General features: G+C 39.1%; 2 protein-coding genes across 9 annotated transcripts in view; both read right to left on the bottom strand.

Moving 5' to 3' along the window:
- Nucleotides 1-5006, bottom strand: part of arhgef1 (Rho guanine nucleotide exchange factor 1) — a 43769-nt gene extending 38763 nt beyond the window's left edge. For 4 of the 8 annotated variants that reach the window (XM_011485513.3, XM_020710275.2, XM_011485515.3 and 1 more), the window contains exon 1: nucleotides 4875-5006. The gene's annotated coding sequence lies outside the window, so the exon portion shown is untranslated. Of the gene's footprint in view, nucleotides 1-4558; nucleotides 4665-4874 lie in introns of those variants that run through there. The other 4 variants (XM_011485510.3, XM_011485514.3, XM_011485517.3 and 1 more) reach the window with 3 other exon arrangements.
- A 4875-nt stretch (nucleotides 5007-9881) lies between these two features.
- The window catches only part of LOC101157246 (ETS translocation variant 3-like protein), a 42173-nt gene continuing 32217 nt past the window's right edge, over nucleotides 9882-19837 (bottom strand). Inside the window, exons 3-7 of the mRNA XM_004078236.4 lie at nucleotides 16291-16359; nucleotides 15444-15678; nucleotides 13724-13901; nucleotides 12237-12363; nucleotides 9882-10780 (exon numbers count right to left, since the gene is read on the bottom strand). Coding sequence (XP_004078284.1) covers nucleotides 9963-10780; nucleotides 12237-12363; nucleotides 13724-13901; nucleotides 15444-15678; nucleotides 16291-16351 — 1419 coding nt within the window. The 5' untranslated portion in view covers nucleotides 16352-16359 and the 3' untranslated portion in view covers nucleotides 9882-9962. The remainder of the gene's footprint in view (nucleotides 10781-12236; nucleotides 12364-13723; nucleotides 13902-15443; nucleotides 15679-16290; nucleotides 16360-19837) is intronic.

Below are 19837 nucleotides of genomic sequence, written 5' to 3'. Positions count from 1 at the left end.
GTGAGTGAGCTGATGCCTTGACACCTAAACAATTCCTTTAAAGAACTATAAGAAAATCTATTAAGTTAATAGATAACATTTGGGGCAAATTAAGGTCAGCAAATTTATGATGCACCAAATTATAAATTTCAATGTAATTCAACATAAAAATTGAATAATTTTATGATTGTGAACAGTGATTGGTATCAATTCAGATCATTTTAAGCACTTGCTGAATTTCACTGATACCAATCAATATTTAAAGAGTCTTTCTTTTTCAAACCAGCATTTTAAAACCCAAGGAAACTAGTTTTGGTTGGTTGACAATGGGCTAGTAAATGGGGATGTTTAGCAGCAGCAAACTTTACAAACACCAGATTAGTTAATACTGTTGGAACTTTATTTAAAATGTGTGCATCATGTTGTGTTAACATTACATTTCTTTTGTGATTGTTTCTCAGTATATTAGTTTTAAAAAGCTTGTGAAAAAAAAACAAGATTAAGAAAATAAAACCAAAATGTCTGAAATAATGTAATATGGAACTGGTACTGAAAAAATAATCAATAAAGGAACCAGTCTCTAATTGAGAGTATTAAAATAAAAAATATCTGGATTTATGGCTAATAAAAAGTTTTTACAATAATATTAGTTCAAACAGAAACATTTGAACCATAACATTGACTCACAAATGATTCAACTCTTACAACAAAAAAACGATTTTGCCCAAAAGAAAATTGCTTTAAAAGAAAAAACGATCCACAGGTTTCATGAATGGCATCTTGTGAGTTGAGATTGGTATGATTGATTCATTTTTCCAACCTAGTTCTATGTGAAATAGGACTCTGTGTTGCTATAAAGAATAAACACTCACCAGCCACTTTATTAGGTACACCTTGCTACTGGGTTGAACCCATGTTTGCCTTCAGAACTGCCTTAATCCTTGGTGGCATAGATTCAACAAGGTATTGGAAACATTCCTCATAGAGTTTGGTACATATGGACATGACAGCATCACACAGTTGCTGCAGATTTGTCTGTGTGGTGTTTGTGTGTTTGCCTGTGTGGTCTTCTGCTGCTGTAGCCCATCTACCTCAAGGTTGCACGTTTTGTGCATTCAGACATCCTCTTCTGCAGACCTCAGTTGTAACCAATAGTTATTTAAGCTACTGTTGCCTATCTATCAGCTGGAACCAGTCTGGTCATTCTCCTCTGACCTCTGGCATCAACACAGCATTTCCGCCCACAGAACTGATGCTCACTGGACTTTTTTCTTTCCTCTGTAAAAATAATGTCCTGGACCATTCTCTGTAAACTCTTGAGATTGTTGTGGTTGAATATCCCAGTAGGTCAGCAGTTTCTGAAATACTCAGATCAGTCCTTTAGGCACCAACAACCATGCCATGTTCAAGGTCACTTCAATCACCTTTCTTCCCCATTCTGATGCTCGGGTTGATCTCCAACAAATTGTCTTGACCATGACTGCATGCCTAAATGCATTGAGTTGCTGCCATGTGATTGACTGAATAGAAATTTGCGTAATGAGCAGTTGAGCTGCGTTTTTTTGATGAACCGAAGGAGTTATGTTACTGGAAAAAAAAAAAAAAAAACGTCTGCGAATACGTGAAACTGTGAAAAATGAAACGCTAATAAGTGGGAGAACACTGTATTTTGTGTGTGCCCAAATCCTGAGGGGCACTGACCTTTAAAATTGATGAAAAATGTGTTCGTGTGAAACAGATCCATTTAAAAAGCTTTTGTAAAACAATAAGATACATAAACAGTTTCTTGGTGAACTTGGTTAACTCATGTGATTAGTATTGAATTTTATGTTAAAGATAATCTTTTGAATCAAAAAATTCCTAAATACTCAACAAATTAAAACCATCCGAGTCTGCAAGAATGCAAGTACTGAAAACTGCCACAATATCTGTACATTTTATTAAAAAATGTGCTAGAAGTGTGATACTTTTAGATCAGTTGTTACCACATCTTTGGTAGTCGCACAATTATTCTCTTAAACACGGCTGGTCTTCCCACGTAACATTGGTCCTAAAACTAAAGTACTAAGGTGTGTGGGTGTGCTAGCACAGCCTTAATCTTTTTTTTATCTAGATCGGAAATTATTCTAGCCAACGTGTAAAAACCTCAGGGTTAGTAAAAACAACTGTTAAGGTATTATTCAGTTACCTTTTAAAGCAGCAAGTAAATTGTACATTAAGCATAATCACCTTTGACAAAATCTTCAAAGGGGGTAGTTAAAAGGTCTTGTGTTGTAGTTAAATCTCCTGCGCACATCTGTTAGTGTGGCTTTTGTGTTCCAACTATTGTTTAGTCTGCTCATATTACTCTCATGCACAACTCTATGTGACTTCCTTAAACAGAAGCTTCAACAGAAAAACTTAACGGAAGCGGAATCTACTCCATCAAGAGACTCCAAGAGTTTGAAGCTTCAGGGTTTAAGGCTAATTTGGGTAATAATGACTAAAAATGACCAAAAAAATGCAAAGGCCGTACAAAGTGAAATTATGGAAACCTGTCTAGCATGTCAGACGTGAACAGGAGTTTACAAACACCCCATAGCACTTCTCCACAAGCGTACTTACCGGATTGCAAAAATTGGCTGTAATTAGGGAGACTTTTGTTGCAGGTGCAACAAAGCACATCCACCTTTCTGTGCGCTCCATGCACACTTATTTTCAAGTTTGCTGCACATCAAGCTCTGAGCTCATTCAGAAGGAATCAGAAAGTTTCATTGCTGAACCATGAAGAGCAGAAGAGCAGCCCAGTCAACTCTGTCTCTCATTATCTGCTGCCTACTCGTCAAGCTAACTGCAGCCAGAGAAGAATACCTGTGATAGCTTTGAAGTCCGTCCCTGACTACAGTAGGTTATTAGCTTGCCAACAACACAGCTTTAAGCCCTCCGGACACCCCCTGGCTGTTCAGCTGTGGATGCCTTTGCCTGTTAGTTAAGCTGTTGGCCATCCCTCATTGAGGCCGGTGGCAAGTTTTACACCTCATTGTGGCACAGCCAAAGTTTTAACTTTTTTTTGTTTTACCCCCCCAATTGCAGAGAAGGTGGGTAGGTTTATGTTTCTGGAATAATAGAGTGAAATCCAGGGAAAGAGAGTGCAGTACGGTAACCCTGATTAAATAGCCAACATTCCTTTAAAAGGAAGAGAAGGTAGCCTTTGGGTTCCAGACAAGCCTGCACTTGTAAAAATGTAGGGAGAGAAAGACGCGACAAGTGCAGGGCTCCTTTTATTTAACAGAGCGTAACAGGAAGTGGCAGGGCCTGTCTCACGCTGGGCCTCGAGGGTGTACAGCGCCTGGATGGGAAAACATCGGTCTCCAAAACCCCCACTTTCAACACCCAATGCAAGCACCCACACGTCTCACAATGGAAATAAACATTAAGTTAAATTTAAAACTTTCTTTAAGAGAGCACAAGGAGACTAGTGGGGGAAACCCCGAAGGTGATGCCTTCGTCTGAGATGAGGACACGGATGCAAAAAAAACAAAAAAAAAGAAGCCCGAAAGAACATTATTTGACCCTAAACTTTGCAGCTTACTAAGCTACTTGACCACAACCACATCAGTATCCTATCTGCGTGGCACCATCTCTCTGATGATAAAGTTAAAATAATAATTTCCTGTGAATTAATAACAGCCTCAGCAATCTCATCACCACTGTCTCAAAAGGTTAAATCGTCATTGACATTCAATTATAACCAAACATTTTATACCGAACACTGTCTGTCTCTAGTTTTCATTGGCATAGATGGATAAATGGCATAGATAAGGAGGAGGGCACACAAACTACAAGGTTTTTTTTTCCATCTGCTCCTAATTCACAATGATTTGAGTAAAGAAATACTCAGAAATACTATTGTAATCCTAATTTTCTTTATGTACATCCTCTGTCATGAGAAAAATTCTACAAAACGATATTAAAAACACAATTTTCATTGGAATGGGACTTTACAAAAAAAACGGTCCTGCAGAAGCAAAGTAGGAAAAACAAGACGATGGTCATCCTTAAAGTTTCACAAAACCCTATTAGTTAAGCTTTTCTGTGCATCACAAGGAGACGGAATTAAATAAAGCCAAGAATATTAAAAATATATACTTGAATTTATCCATTGTGTTACTCTACTTGGCTCCTTGAACTTGATCCTAAATAGTATCAGTTGAGCCTCATTTTCAGCCAAAGATCTTCCTTTCTACTTTCCTTTTTTAATACTAGACACAAATAGATTGACTAGAATGGGTCAGAGCTCAGCTGCCCCACTTTTTTGCTTTCTGGTAAACACAACAGACTCTGCAGGGCTTTCCTAACATTTTTGTTTCAGTTCCAGCCTTTGACACAGTCAGATAAATTACAGATGTGTGTCCTTGTCTAGAACATAAAACTCCAAAATAGATAAAGTATCCTGCGATAAAGTTCCCTCTGACAACGCATGACATAACAGTACTCCCTCGGAGGATATTAACCTGATTTGTGCTTCAGAGTGTAATACCTAATAGGGTTCTCTAAATCCTCGGTGGATTTGCAAGAAAATATAAGTCTGCTACTTCACCTGAGAAGGAGGCTGCTATTTTCCAAGTTTTTCAAAACAAAGTAAACTTTATATTAGGCTCATGAGCCAACCAGAAGGCAAAAAGTTCCACATTTTATGTTACTTTTGAAACAAATCCGCTGTTTCTGAGGTGCCGAGCAGCCGCGCGCGAGCAAAGCATTCCTGTATCTGCCTCACGGGGAAGGGGGGTCGAGGGGGGCGAACCATTAGTCCGGTTAAAAATGAATTTATCTCGATTTTAATCACACCAATCGAACCGCTCAACATTTAAACGTGTTAAAGTGTTAGTTGGAGTTGTTTTATGGGATGTACTTACCCTGGAACGCAGAGAAAAACGACGGGCGAAGCGTCTAAAGGGTTTCCTGTTCGAAAGTTGCTGTGTGTGTCAGTGGAAGGGGGGGGGGCACAACACGGTACGCGGAAGTACACGTCTAGAAAAAAGAGCTCGAAGTATAGAGGACTGCGAGCAAAAGCGAAAGGCTTCAAAACTATTTGTGTATAGTGTTCGGTAAAATACACCAATAGAAAAAAAATTAACTTGGTATTTGGTTGTTTTCTGCGGCTGGAATAGAAAGTTAAAAAGACAGGGTGAACGGTGTTTCCGCACTGACTGTGCCACACGGTTACCCGTCCCCGCGGAGCCCACTTTGCTACAAAACAAACAAAAAAATGTCAGTGATTTATTTGCTCTAAAAATAGAAATTTTATAGCCTAATAATTAGCTATTTGTTCTTTTATTCATCTTCCGTAATTTGTTTCCCAGGAGGGGGAGCCTTTAAAATTGAAACGTTTGTCATAAAAGTGGCAAACAACATGTTATTACAATTGACAAATGGATAAATGAATGAATGACAAACAAATTCCTGCAACTCTCTGAAGGAGACAGTTGTTGTATGAGCAGCTGTCCATAAAATCAACACAGCTGTGTGCAGGCTTCAGTTCTATTGTCAGGCTTCTGTGTCTGGACAGGCTTCATTACACATTTGTCTTTCATCGTCCTGGCGCCTCTCTGTGGACAAACGCAGCTACAGAAAACATATTTTACATCACCAGATGACATATTCTGACCATTTTTGACATTTTCATTAAATGTGTTGAAAATCATTTGTAACTACATCTCCACAGAAAATTCTAATGTATTTTTTGTCAAAATATCAAACACAAAGTTCAACTTGAAACAAACAATAAGATAGAAAACAAAACTGTTGAATTTTCAGTTTGTAAAAATTTCGAAATCAAATGTGTCAATCCGCAAATAACATTTTATTTGTCATATAAAATAGTATGCAGTCGTTATATTTAAAAATAAAAGTTGTCCTATTTTGGGCAAATTTGAAGTTTTTGCTGAGAAACACTTTTTTTCAATCTTTAGAAAAAGGTTTTTCTTTAGTAGAAAGTTTATTTTAGAAATATTTGAGCCAGTAACATGTATGAAGAAAACATGTTTAAGAAATGCTGATAGTTCTGGAGGATTTAGAACAAAAGAACCTTATAAGTAACTTGAAGATCATTGCAAAAATTAAATTCTATGTATTGTCGCTGTATAAAGACACACACACACACACACAAAATCTTGTCAATTCATTTCTTCCTTTTAATACGGCATTTTATTTTTAAATTTCAAAAGTAGTCCAAAGAAATCATAAACTCATTTCACAGGACTTTCCCTGAATAAATTAAAAATATTTATTGTATAGAAAAAGGTTCTATTTCCTCAAAAGTAAACGTATGTTTTATCCACATTTGAGGAATTGTGCAAAGAAAGAAAAATGTATGTAGAATTAAAAACTATAAAGCAGCTATTTACTCATTCTGTTAAATAAATTTGCATTTAAGGTCAAAACAGATGAAAGTTTTATCACAGCAAGAGAAAATAACATAAAAAGAAGCTAATTCCATGCATTCAAATATGTGCACAACAATTTTATTCTCAATCAGATAACTTACTCAGTTTTATTATTTACCAGAATATACAGAAATAGACAAACTCTTACCTGTTTCGAGGTCTACTAGCCACATCCTTGTGTCCATCATAAACACTGGTGAGATGGTTTACAAAGGAGCACATGAACATGTTGGCTGCTAAAGCATAAAACTGAATTACTGCCTGTCTAGTGGCAGAGAATTTCAGTGCAGCAGCTTTTACAGCTTAATCTTTATGCAGAAGATAAGTGATAATTTAAAAAAGTATCTTTTGTGTTTATAATCAGTAAAATATAAATGAAAGATTTCAAAAAATATTTTCCTGAAACATTGCAATTACGATTTGGTAGTGTGGAATATCAAGATGTACTGAGGCCGTATTCATGACATTGCTGTTGAATGACTATTATTAGTTGGCCTATTTTGCCTTATTTTCCTGGCTATTTGACTGATGGCTGGCATACGGTACTGTGATTTGAAACGGTCCCCTTTACTGTGACAAATCCACCAATGGGCTTTCTTAGACATTGAATGGATTCCTTTTAGGTGACTCCTTGAGAGGAATTTAGATGACAACACATTCTTGACCTCCCAGGATGAATAAAAGATCCTTCATGGTCTGTAGGAGCGATGCCAAAAATAAAATAATGACCAACCGATCAGAATGAAAATGTGCTACTGATAGATTGTTGGAACAACTAATCTTCTAGTTTGCTTGTTTTTGGCAGTCAATGAAAGGTGTTGCTTCACTTCTTAAGTAGGTTGTGTTGGTTTTTATAATAAATATGACAGCAAACCTTCCTTCTTACTGCATACATGCTTTGCATAGTGCAGAACAGTACAGGGTTGCTCTTTTACAAAAACATTTGTCCTCACATTTTATACTCTTCCTTGCACCTCCACACAGATAGCAAGTGAAGGCAACACATTTTCTCTTGCACTCACAATCCCAATGTCAATGCTATTAATGTATCTTGAGCTAAACACATGGGGTAGCATATTGAAATAATTTCTGTGCATAAATGTGCGCTTAATCCAATACAAAAATTCTACATGTCTCCAAACTGTTTGGCTAATGTCTTCAATTCCTTTTTTCTTCTTCTTCTTAAATGTCACAGCTAAGATCATGTGTTGTTTGTCCTTTTCTCATAGTTAAGGAAATTATGACCAAACATCTAGAAAAACAAAAATGTTAAAAGCATAAAAGGATGCACAATTACAGCTGACATCTTACAATTAATACCATCATTAAACAATCAACAACTTCTTATTAAATTAGTATCGTGAGTTGCTGTTTGCCATTTCTTTTCAGCTTCGGAAACAGGTGTGAAATTTCAAGCCTGACAGCTTGTAGATTACTTTAAGTAATCTTATTATCTAATCAATGCTTTCATTTGTTAAATCTCATTAAGTGTAAACTAAGTGTTTTAGCAGCAATCCATACCAGTTGCCTGTGAAATCTTCAAACTTTATAATTTTAATTTAAACCGTAATCTTTTCAACAATGGAAACTCTGAAGCTTTTGTTTGTCAGCAGCTGAGTGCAGTTCTTTCCTCAGAGGCACAGACTTTTTCCTTATTACTGCTGTCAATAGCTAACAATAGTCAAAACTCCAAAGGAAATCAAGCAGAACCAGAAACCAACAACCAAAACTGAGATCCTGTTGGTGAAAACTAAATCATTGATCAATTCTTCGCTTGAAACCACAGCTCAGATGTTCTTAAAACATTTTTAAAAATGCCAGAACTATTTCGTGTGTGTTTTTTTGAAATTGGGCTTTTATTGAATCCTCCTTGTTGTTGCTCTCAAGATCTGAATGTATTCAAAAACTCAAAAACAGCCCTCTATCCAGAATAATATTTATTGCTTTGGAAGATATTAATCTTTTTCTTCTTTTTTGCACTTTTCATTATTCCCTTTTTACAGTAAAACAAAGAAGGATGACTGGCAAAGTCACTGCAATGTCATTTTTAGGTGTATAGACACACATACACGCACAAAGAAAACAATATTTACAGCTGTTGGTGTTCTTCACTTGGAGACCTTTCATTGGAATGACTCACCAAAACGTGGAGCTTTACATTAACTTTACAACAGAGCTTTCACTACTGATCATTAAACCGCCACTGTTTGACAAACCATGGACCGCAAAGGTTAAGAAACTGTACAACAATGTTCACTCTGTGCCGACGAAACTGGACTGTCGAAAGGGGCTTGTTCATTAAAATGAGGGAGAGCCTGGAAATGCTGCCTCTGTAAATCAGTTTTCCACGCTTTAATGTCCAGCAGCAAAACAACATATCACTGCTTATAAAGGCATTGATCTAATCAAGTCTAAACAGATTTGGGAAAAGATTTTTTAAAAAACCCACTAAGGCCAAAATTATTCACATTTGACTAATTGCAGTGCACTTGCACTGGGTAAATACTAACTATAAAAATAAATCTACTGGCAAATTTTTATACCTTTGAGCTCAAAGGGTTTGCTCTGAGGGCCAAAATTATTAAAGGGCACAATTAGCAGAGCAAAATAAATAAATAAATAAAAGGAAGAAAATCTTGGCATATTCCCATCTTAAATTCTGTCCACATAATAATAAAAAAAACCTCTTCAGAGGGCAGATCTTCTGTCATCAATAATTTAAACTTTGATACACCTACGCTTATAATTGTCCAACATGTTTAAATACTGAATTAAATCACAACAATACAGCTAAATCTTATCATAGCGAATAATAATTAAATGTCATATACATCATAATAAAATATGTACACTGACTTATTCATACAAATCAAAGTAGGTCCAGCTCTTCTTGCTGTCTTTTTCTTTCCTATTGAAAAGTATGCAGGAACCCAGCTGACAAAGTTCACAAAACTAACACATTTAACAAGACTAAAGATGAAATAAAATTAAAAAAAATCAAGAATTCATGAAAAATTGGAAAAATTAGAACTTGGTTTTATTTGAGAAAACGTTGACCCAAAAAAAGTTTACTAAAGTGACCACTAGGTGGCAGTATTTGATACTTTCTTTCAAGTAATTGGTTCAGGCAAAATCTTGAGAGGACATATCTGCAGAACTAGATCGATCTAAGCAGTGTTCTTTTGCACTTCTGTCAGTGTGTGGATTTTATTTGTTAATATTTATCAAGGTGGGCTGTTCTGGGATCTGATTGATCACTTTCATGATCTTATTCCTGGCCCAAATGCAGACAGTAAATGTAGAAGCTTACAGATTTGCTCAAAAAGTTTTTTTTTAAAGGAAAAAAATAAGTTGCTGTTGATTATCATTGGCAGTAAATCAACTTAATCAATTCCTATTAAATATGCACTCAAAAAATGAAGAAAATCTTTGTTTGAGAGGTGAAAAACGGATCTGCTTATTATGGTAAAAAAAAAATTTTTTTTTTTGCAGTGTCTGTTTGAGAAATAACAGGAGAGAAGAAGAGAGTTATCGAGCATAGACTGGTCAGAAAATGTCTTAGCTGTGGATCATTTTAAGAGTCTCTGTCTCCCTGTGTCTTTCGTGCAGAGGCATGGAGGGGGAGAGCGACGGGGGGATGGATGGGGGGTGAGGATTGATTGGCATCAGGCTCTTGAGAGGATGAGGGGACACTGGCGGAGGGAGAGAGGAGATGGGCGGCAGCACGCTTCCCTTCTTTCCGTCCAGCGTGAGCTGCGGCCGGCTCACCAGGCTGGCATCCTTTCTGATGCTGAACTCGTGCTCGTTCTCGTTCTCCGAGCTGCAGTCGCTCAGATCCGTAATCTCCAGGTCTGAGTCTGACTCCGGGTCCTGCTTCACCCCTCCTCTCCTCTCTGTGGGACTCTGCTGGCCTGTCCCGTTCCCCGCTCCCAGGTTGACAGCTCCCACCCCCAGGTTCAGCCCCGTACCCGGGGGATTGGCCTCCACCGTCTCCCTCTCGCTCAGTGCGGCTCCATTGCCAATGTCTGTCCGACCCATCGGCAGGCTTCCTGGGTAGGGTGGCAGACAGATCCTGCCTGCCTGACCCCCCGCTGTGCCGTTTGCTCCCCCGTTTTGCCCTGCTACTCCTCTCTCTCCTGCACCCGTTTCCGCTGGAGGGAGCAGAGAAGAAAAGGGGTGAGGCAGCTGGGAGAGGCTGCTCTGCAAAGGATTGGGATAGAACTGGGAGGGATAAAGGGAGCCAGGAGGCAGTTTGGGGCAGTTATTGAGAGAGAAGGCTCCTGGGAGGTAGGGGTTAAAGCCCCAAGGGTAGTCGAAGGTTGGACTGCGAGGATACGGGCCCAGCAGGGACGGGGGTTTGGTGTAGCATTGGGCACCTACAGGACAAAGAAGATCCAGAGAAGGAGGTTAAACTCAGAAGGGGCAAAGGTTTCCTGACATTCAGCATCTAAGAATCTTTACTAATTAGAGTTGGTGGTATTTGCAATTCTAATATGGAGCCACAGGGGCTCATTCTGGCACAGTTGCTTTACACAAAAAAAATAAACTGATGGTTCAGGCAGCACTGCGCACCCCCACTTCACACAGCTGCTAACAGATGTGAGAACAGAGAACACTACAGTGGAAGGGATTCTATGGCTGCTAGGTGAAACAAGAAGACTCTGATTTGATGCCATCCCATAACATGTCAATCACATGTCCTGACTTCTGGCATCTGCATTGTTTCAGATTAAGCAGAAAAAAAAACAGTCTTTCAAATAAATCTTGTTCTGCATTTTTAATTCGGTTCCTTGTAAGCATCTTTTCTCTCTGAGAAAGAGGGTAACTCTGAGGTAATGCTGCTTTCAAAAATTTATGAACATGCAAAAAGCATTGCCTCACAACCTTCTCAACTTCCTTCCAAATGTCAACCAACTCAGAGATTCTATCTCTGCTGCACCCTCCAACTCTCCCAGCCTCACTCCTTCTCTCTTCACTCCGTTATTTACTATGCAGGGCTAATTTGACAGCGGTGAAGTCTCTGCGTGCTGGGCCAGGAGTAGCTGGCAGACACATGAATATTGAATCAGTCAGGCAGGCCTCACTTGCTTATGAAAACACAGTAATGGGCGCCCACAGGCCACAAACTGAAGCCTGCACCCTCAATTAGGGCCTTCCTGCCTGGGAAGGGATTAGGACGATGGGGACACATGGGAGGGTGAGAAGGGAAGAAGGGGGGAATAGGACCTGAGGACAAACATAGTTGGGGGGGGGGGGGGGGGGGCAGGTTGTGTGATAAAGATTGCATGCGTGTGTGTGTGAGTACATGTGTCTGCATGTTACCTCCTGAACTCTGTGGATGCCTGTGCATCAAATTGCATGTGCAGAGAGTAAAAAAGATGCAAACAAAAACTGGACGCTTTGGTAACCGACCGCAGCATGAGCCGCGCCCGTACCCTAACGGGGGGGGGGGGGGGGGGCGTGGACTATCATTCTGAAGTAAAGGATCACTTCTCCTGCCTCCAACATGTTTCTTTCCTCTGTTGAAATGTATAATTCAGCAGCTAACCTGGTGATTCTCACCTGAAGCGCAGCCTCTCTGCAGCCTGCTATGGGACCGCCATCTGTCTTATTTCCTTTAACAATAAAGGTTCATGCCTCCCCATATCCTTGTTCCTCAATCTGCTCTCCTCCAGTCCTTCTGCCTCCTCCCACCTTTGTTCACTTCTCCGCAAGCACACAGCCCAAACAAACGCTGAGACCCCCGAGTTCCTCATGCCTCGTTGAGGGATTTCTCATGTTTGGATTGACGTTTGCAACAAACAATTTTCTGTTGTTGTTTCTGCAGCTCACCTGTACTTAGGAAAGGGAATGTGTCCAGCCTCAGTTTGTCCCCTTCGGGTCCAGGCGCTGTGGTTCCTCGATCAAACAGTCCTCCTCTTCCAGTGTCTGGCAAACGAGGAAACAACGACTGGATGGCCTGTGTTGGGAAAAGTAAGTAAAAAATAAAGTTAACACAATTATTTTAGGAATGGGGGGGGGGGGGGGGCTCTCTGAATAATTTGTGTGCACGCCCACAAAAAATGCCTCTGCAGAATGTTGAGAAACGTCATAAACTGACAGAAGCAGAGTGATGCAAACAGAGACCCAGTTGCACCAAGGACATGATAAAAAGAGTCACCCTGGGACTCTGGGTTGAGGGAGGTGGGAGGACACAGAGGCTTAGACTCAAAGGCAGGAAAAGTACAGAGTCAAATGGAGATCCAGATTAAGAGAACATATAATGAATGACAAGGAGAAGGAGAGAGGTCAGCTCGTGTAAGAAGACCCAGGACAAATGGGACTTGCAGAGGAACAGCTCAGGAAGTTTTGCAGCAGTGTGTCTCTGTGCGTCAGTGTGTCCACCTTATTGCTGCTTAAATATGTGAAAGAACAGAAGTCAAGGGAGAGTAAATGAAACAGTTGAATCAAGGGGACAAAGGGGGGATTTTTTTCCCACCTAGCATCACTGTGAATCAATAGTTTCTGTCACTCCCGCAGCCTCAAGTTTGAAAGCCAAGACTGTACATCCAAGCTGCGAGATCTACGTTGCTTAACAAACCGCATTAATGACCCGCCATTGATCTGATCTGACGTGGCCTCCTTTGCTTTCTATTTCTTTCATTTTCAATCGATGACAGATGGATACGGTGCCGGAGACGAGGATAAGAGAAGGAGGGGATAACTTCTTCTTTTGTTTTAAGGGCGAGTTAAAACCGTCCCCTTGCTCTGTCTCCTTCAGAGTCTGCATCTCCTTATCCCCATCTGAAGGGTGGCACAGACAAATGATGGTTGATTCTCCCTCATACTGGCCTTTCAAGTTAACTATGCTTTCTAGGACGTTTGTTGCACAAAAAAGGAAATGATGCACATTTTGACAGCAACATTGTTTCAAAATTCTTTAATTAGGTTTTTTGGGAGAAATACTAATAATGCAAAGCAAAATGTTTGAAATATTTTTGCTCATGATTTACTTTCCCCTGACTTCTGATGTAATTTATCTCTATCTTAGAAAGGCAAACAAGCATGATTTCTACATAACAGAAAATGTTTCTCCTCTTTAATGAAACATTCAGAGCTAAAAACTATAATGACAAAATCTAAAACTGGGATGTGGATTTTAATGACCAGAGTAATAGTGCTTTATTTGAAACTAAAGTGATGCTTTTGCCTTTTTTTAACCTTCTTCAGATATTTTATGTCTGGATTCTCTTTTGTTACTAAAATTTCTTCATTTACTTATCACAAAAAAAAAAATCAGCATTAACAATTTTTTTTAACCATTATAAAAGCTTTTTTACCTCTGGGCTGCAGTCTGGTGTGGCAGAGCTCCCATTAAAGTGGTTCTGAGCCAGAAAAAAGGGAGAGTTGGCCATGTCTAGGATGGGGTAGTTCACCAGGACCACCTTACTGAAGTTGAACTTGTAGGTGAAACGCTTCCCTTTGGTTTTGTGCAAAATCCGCTTGTTGTAGTAATACCTGGAAAGGAAGTGGAGAGTGCATCGATGAAAGGATGGAGGTGGGGGATAAAGGGAAAAGGAAAAGAGAAGGAAATGATTTTTTTTAATGCCTAAATCAAGGTTTAGTATTTCCTCACTGTAAGAACGGAACAAGTAAACAACTTTGGTGCTGTGAGGCAAAGAGCTATGCTGATTTCCCACCGTTTTTATTCATCTCCTCCTTCCCCAGATCAATTCATGTCTCACTGGCTTTTTTCAATACAGGGAGGTATTTGAAGGAAAACCTTACAGAGCTGGTAATTCACACAAAGAAGTTAAATCCTGTTTAAATTACAAGAAATGCATGCAAGAATATTAGATTTTCACAACCATGTTTTAAAAAAAAAGAAATAACATGGATATTGTGCTAAAAATTCACATAGGAATAAAACAAAATGTTAAAATATTTATTTGCTCTCATATAACAAATAATCCTGCAAAAGGTTCAGGGAAAAGAAATCCCTAACAAAAGAACAAGAATCGGAATGTTTCGATTTGCAGTGATCATGAGTTACATGACACCAAGAAGCTGCCACTGCCAAAGGTGGTACAACAAGAGCAGTTGTCATGGTGACGACCTCCGGTGTCTCCCGCTGGGCTTGTCAATGCGTCGTCATGCCAGTTTCCGTTACCACCCATGAAGGTGTCATGCTGCACCCTGTGCCAGGGACGGGTGTATTGGCAGAAAAAGGGAAAACATGAAGCCATCTGGCTCAGGTAAAAGAGCTGAGAGCTCTGATGAAGCACCATGGGGAGGTGCTTCAAACAAAACAAAACAACAAAAAAAGAACAAAAAAATCAAACATATCGTCGTGATTAAAGATTACAATCCAAAAGCATCTTCTTCCTGTGCATTCCTTTGTCTGAAAGCGATCACATAGCTCCACCAAACAACTCAGCAGGAAAAATTAGTGAGGAGAACCTCATTATGCAGACGCACTATAGCAACAAACACAGAAGCTTATGCATATCAGCATGTATTCATGGCGGCTGAACCCAGTGCAATGATGTGTACATGTTTTGCTTTGCATGGCAATTGTGCAGCGGCCCTTAATTGAGCAATTAAGTGAGGCTAATTAAGAAGGCTAATTGTGGCCCCAGCCAATTCATAACAATTAGACTCTGACGACAGCCCACATTAACAAGGGGCCAAAAAGATTTAGGGGGAGGAGGGTTCAAACAGGGTGGTTTGTATATGCATAAGGAGATTCTGAGATACGTTGAAAGTGTATATAACGGGGGTGTGAGCATGGTTTCTGAGCAGAAGTCCAAGTAATTCCTCACAGTGGGTAAATTTTGAAATCCCTATTGAATTTTTTCAATGCTAGCTCAGTGCTGAACTTTCCATTAGGATGTCAACAGATAAGCAGAAATTGAGGGTATTGACGTCCCTATCGCAAGTCCCTTCTTCATCTTTTCATTTTCCCCAAGACGGAGAGATGTTAAGTGAGGATTAAGTCCAGCATGAGTAAACAAATAATGTAAAGTGTGATAAATGTGGACTTATCAGATACAAACATACCTTAGCGCCCTGCTCAGCTTGTCATAGTTCATGTGAGGTTTGCATTTTCTTATCCCCCACAGCCGGGCCACCTCGTCTGGATCCTTGATGACAAACTCGCCATAATCTCCCTGCCAGGCAATCACGCCGTGATACTCCTCCTTCTGCAGCAGCTCTAGGATGAAGTGCCACAGCTGGATCTGCCTGGAGCCGGGGCTTGACTCAGGCTTGTAGGCCCAGTCCGGGAAGGCAAACCCTGGGTGGTGCAAGTGGGAAAACAGGAGGTTAAGGGCTGACATTTGTCCCACTGAGCTCCGATGTTGGGGGGGGGGAGTGTTCGCTGTCTGACTGATGAGTGGTGGAGGTGAGGGATGATGTGTTTAATATCACAGCACGTGCCTTGAGCTATGTTAGTCTGTGCTAATGCCCTCTAGCCTCAACAGATTGGTCAGTAGGATGATGACAGCTCGCTGGGGGAGATCTGATTGATGCTGCTCAGGTCTGAATTTTAAAAGCCAACTGTATGCACATCATACGCAGAGCTGGGCGGCTTTTGATTATAACAAGCCATTTAAAAACACTACATGTGAAACCAATTACTTTAAGAAACTCCTGAAAACAAATAAAGCTGAATCTTTTAAGAACATTTTCAGCATTTCATTTCCATGTTGAGGCTTCTTGGCTTTAATCAGCAATCCATTTTATTCATTGGCTATTTAGATCTGAAGAAAATATAAAAATAAATATAATACAACAGTTTTGATCAGGATTTCAATTTTCTGTTTCTTAATTAAATGTTTTTTTTTTCAAAATAACTTTCCATGGAGAAGTCAAAACAGCTACAACCTTTGAGGATGATACGACTCACCTGGCGTCCAAAGGGCGGGCACAGGGGGGAGAAGCAAATCACTGACGCAGTTGCAGTCCATACCTCCACCTGAAACACATTGGAGATGGTGCTCAGACCTGTACGACCAGAGGGACGTTCCTCAGCAGCAGATCTTACGTCATTTGCTTGGGTCAGAGTTGAGCCACGAAGTTCAAAATAAACTTTTCTCAAAATTGAGGTATTGCATAAGCATCTAAAGGCGCAACAGGACTTCAAAATGATCCCATAAATCGATGTGAAACCCAACAAGGTTATGTTTCATATGTCTTTGGTGGAGATCAGGTGTTTGATGGATATGATCTTGTCTGGCCACCTGAGGCTGTGTGTGATGCAATGTGCTGGACATTCCTAAAGTGCGGCTCCAACAGCAGGAATTAAAAAAATGTTTGAAAACCAACTGCGAAAGTAAGCTAACTTATGAATTCAAAATGTTATTTTGAATGGGCGTCGTGACTTGGGTAGTGTAAAAACAATAACGTTTTTGTAAAAGATCAAGACTTGATCTTCTCACATTTGTTTACTTACTTACTGTAAATTAATTAAAGAGGTAAAAGTTTTGATAAAATTATTTAATCAAACATTAAAAAGTCCCAGATAATAAACATGACAGCAATACAGCCATAATATGGTGGGATTTTGATCACGAACCTGCATCAATTCTCACAAATAAATTCCTCTGCATTTACTGCCTTTTCCTATAGAGCCTGAATAGGAACAGTTATATTTGATCAATTATGAATTATTATTATAATGACAGTATTGCTGCACCTCTGGGAATAAAAAAACAAATATAAAACATAAAAATAAGCATCCTAAATGGCTTAAAGTTTGTCCAAATATTTCAGAAATATTAAAGGCCTGATAAAAAAAACGTTTTCTAGAGGATCATGTGATAAATCATTATTATTATTATGTTTCCAATACTCATAATTCAAACAACTTTCCTACTTGAGAGTGCTCATTTATGATTCTATAATCTGTAATTTCTTAAAACGGCATTTCTTGCCACTTTAGTACATGAAAAAATATCTACTATCACTAAATTGGAATTATGAAAACAATATAGTCAATGTTTGTATCAACCTCAGAAGCAGCAAACGATTGCAAAAAATAGTGTCATTTTAAAAAGCTTAAATAAAAACTATAAAGAATGATCAAATACTTCAGCATTGTGAACTAATTTGTTATCACTTTTTACTTCAAAAATCATAAAATAATATAAAAAAACAAAAAGAGCTTCAGAGGCTCATAAAGTTCTATTTATTAACTAAAGTAGAAAAGAGTCGAAAATGATTTAATTCCAGTTTAAAAGCAACAGGGTTTAAAATGACAAGACAACTCCCTCATTTTTGCTAATGACAAAATGAATTCATGAAAAACAAAGCAAAATGTATACGACAGCAGCATCTCATTGTAATTCTTCTCCCATATGTATTTATATATTGTTCTCATTAATGTATACTGTAATTTATACATGTTATTTATATGCTGTGTCTTTTTGTTGTTATTCATCATTCTGCTTGTTTGCACCAGGATCTGAGAGGACAAAAATGTCATCTGCATGTTAAAATGTATTGCACAATTTGACAATAAATAGATCTTGAATACACAAACAACAAAATGTGACTTTCACAGCTAACCTTAAAACACCAGAGAGATGGAAGGAAGATTAGATGTAAGAAAGACATAAGACGCAGGAACCCAGTTTTCATTTGGGCTCTTTTACTTCCTGTCACACTTCGTATCCAAACCTGTGTTTGTTGGAGGTGGTCGGCTTTATTGAATGAGAGCTTATTATAAGAACGGCGGCAAACGAAATGTGAGCAGACATATGCTGACAGGGAATGGTATGGAGCTTTCGCTGTTCGGGTGACGAACATGACAGGATATAGTTTGGATATTGCAGTTTCATCAGGGTTGTTTGACAAAGCTCAGATGGAAGAGATGCCCTGCTGCTGCTGCTGCTGCTGCTGGTCCCGCTATCTCTCCCCTCTCTGCCTCTTTCTATTTAATTATGCTCTGTGAATTTTGGATTTTCCCTCCAGCATTGAATTGGAACGTGAATTATTAAGGTGTGTTTGTATAAATTATTATTGCTAACTCCAGGCATTTCTCACTCTGACAGACTCTCTCCATCGGTCTCTGCGTCGCTCTCACCCCACTTTCAGCCTCTGGATTGTGGCCTCCTTTGCTCTCCCCCTGCTCCTCATTCTCCTTGTTTTCAAGCCGCTCTCTTGTTTTCCTCAGATATTCCAACCATCTCACATGTGTTTGTATTTTTTCTTCTTATCATCCACACAATCACATTTTCATTTGTCTATCATTTTTTTCCTCCCTGCACGCTCTGAACAAGCAATCTTTTATAGATTTACAAACTTTTAACAGCTTTTTTTTAGGCCTGTGATCTGACCTATTTAGGGCTGTAACAATTCCTTTTAATAATGATTCAATTAATAGGATAATTTGTGGTTTCTCATAAAATATTGGTTCATTTTGACCAATCTGATTCACCGAGCTAAAGCTGATCCAGGACATCTTTAGCCAAAAATTCAACCGGTGTGACTCAGAGATAAATACCTGATACTGAACAGTGCAGGCATGTTTTCAACTTTCCTTGTGTTTCTTGCTAGATAATCAAGTCTAAGTTAAATATGTGTACAAATAAACAAGAATTAATAGTAAATCCATTCTGGCTCGTCTCGCTCCTCCAGCCGTCCCCCAGGACATCTGGGTGAAGCCCATCTGGCACACTATTCACACATGTAGTTGTAGAGTTAAATGAGATCATTTTCTTTAACTTTCACATCGCCTGTCCATCCTGGGAGAGGATCCCTCCTTGGTGTGGACATCCCTGAGGTTTCTTCTTTTGTCCTGTAATTTTTTCTTTACAGATTTTTCCTCACTGAGATGGAGAGTCTAAGGGCCAGGATGTCCAGGGTCTGTCTAGTTCAGTTCAGCAATTCTAATTCATGACTGATTCAGTTTTTGAACAATTATTGGTGTGAAGCCCGTCGAGACAACTGTGTTGAATTCAGCTTCCTAAAGTTGAGCCCACTGTTGTTTTTCCACATCAAAATAATACAAAGTGAACATTATTAGAGCATTCTACCACACTGTATGTCTTTGCTAAATTTAAAGTGTTTCCACACATTGGACTGAAATGATGGCTTGATCATTTTTTCCTGCCTTTTCATGTGTGTTGTCTACTGTGATGCCACTTGGTTGTTTTTACATAATAGTAAAATAAACCGTGCCTCAACCAAAATGGTCTTTTACAAAATTGATATAAAAGATTAGGTTGGATTGTAAGAAAATAAATGGATTAATTGCGGAAGTGCTGGTCTCCTCCAACATACATTTTTTTAAATGTTCAAACTTTCAGAAGTCTGGCCTTCAATAAAAATCCTCACATTTCAACATGAGGTGTGAATGAAGGCTTTTGCAAGAACTGAGCTTTTTAGGGGGAAAAAAATGAAAAATTCGTTGTCTTGCAGGTAGTAATCTATAAGTTTTCTCTTCCCTGTGG

The sequence above is a fragment of the Oryzias latipes genome, chromosome 16 (genome assembly GCF_002234675.1).
Source record: "Oryzias latipes chromosome 16, ASM223467v1".
Lineage (NCBI taxonomy): Eukaryota > Metazoa > Chordata > Actinopteri > Beloniformes > Adrianichthyidae > Oryzias > Oryzias latipes.
Note: the sequence above shows the minus strand (reverse complement) of the source record. Positions and strands in the feature narration are given on the sequence as shown.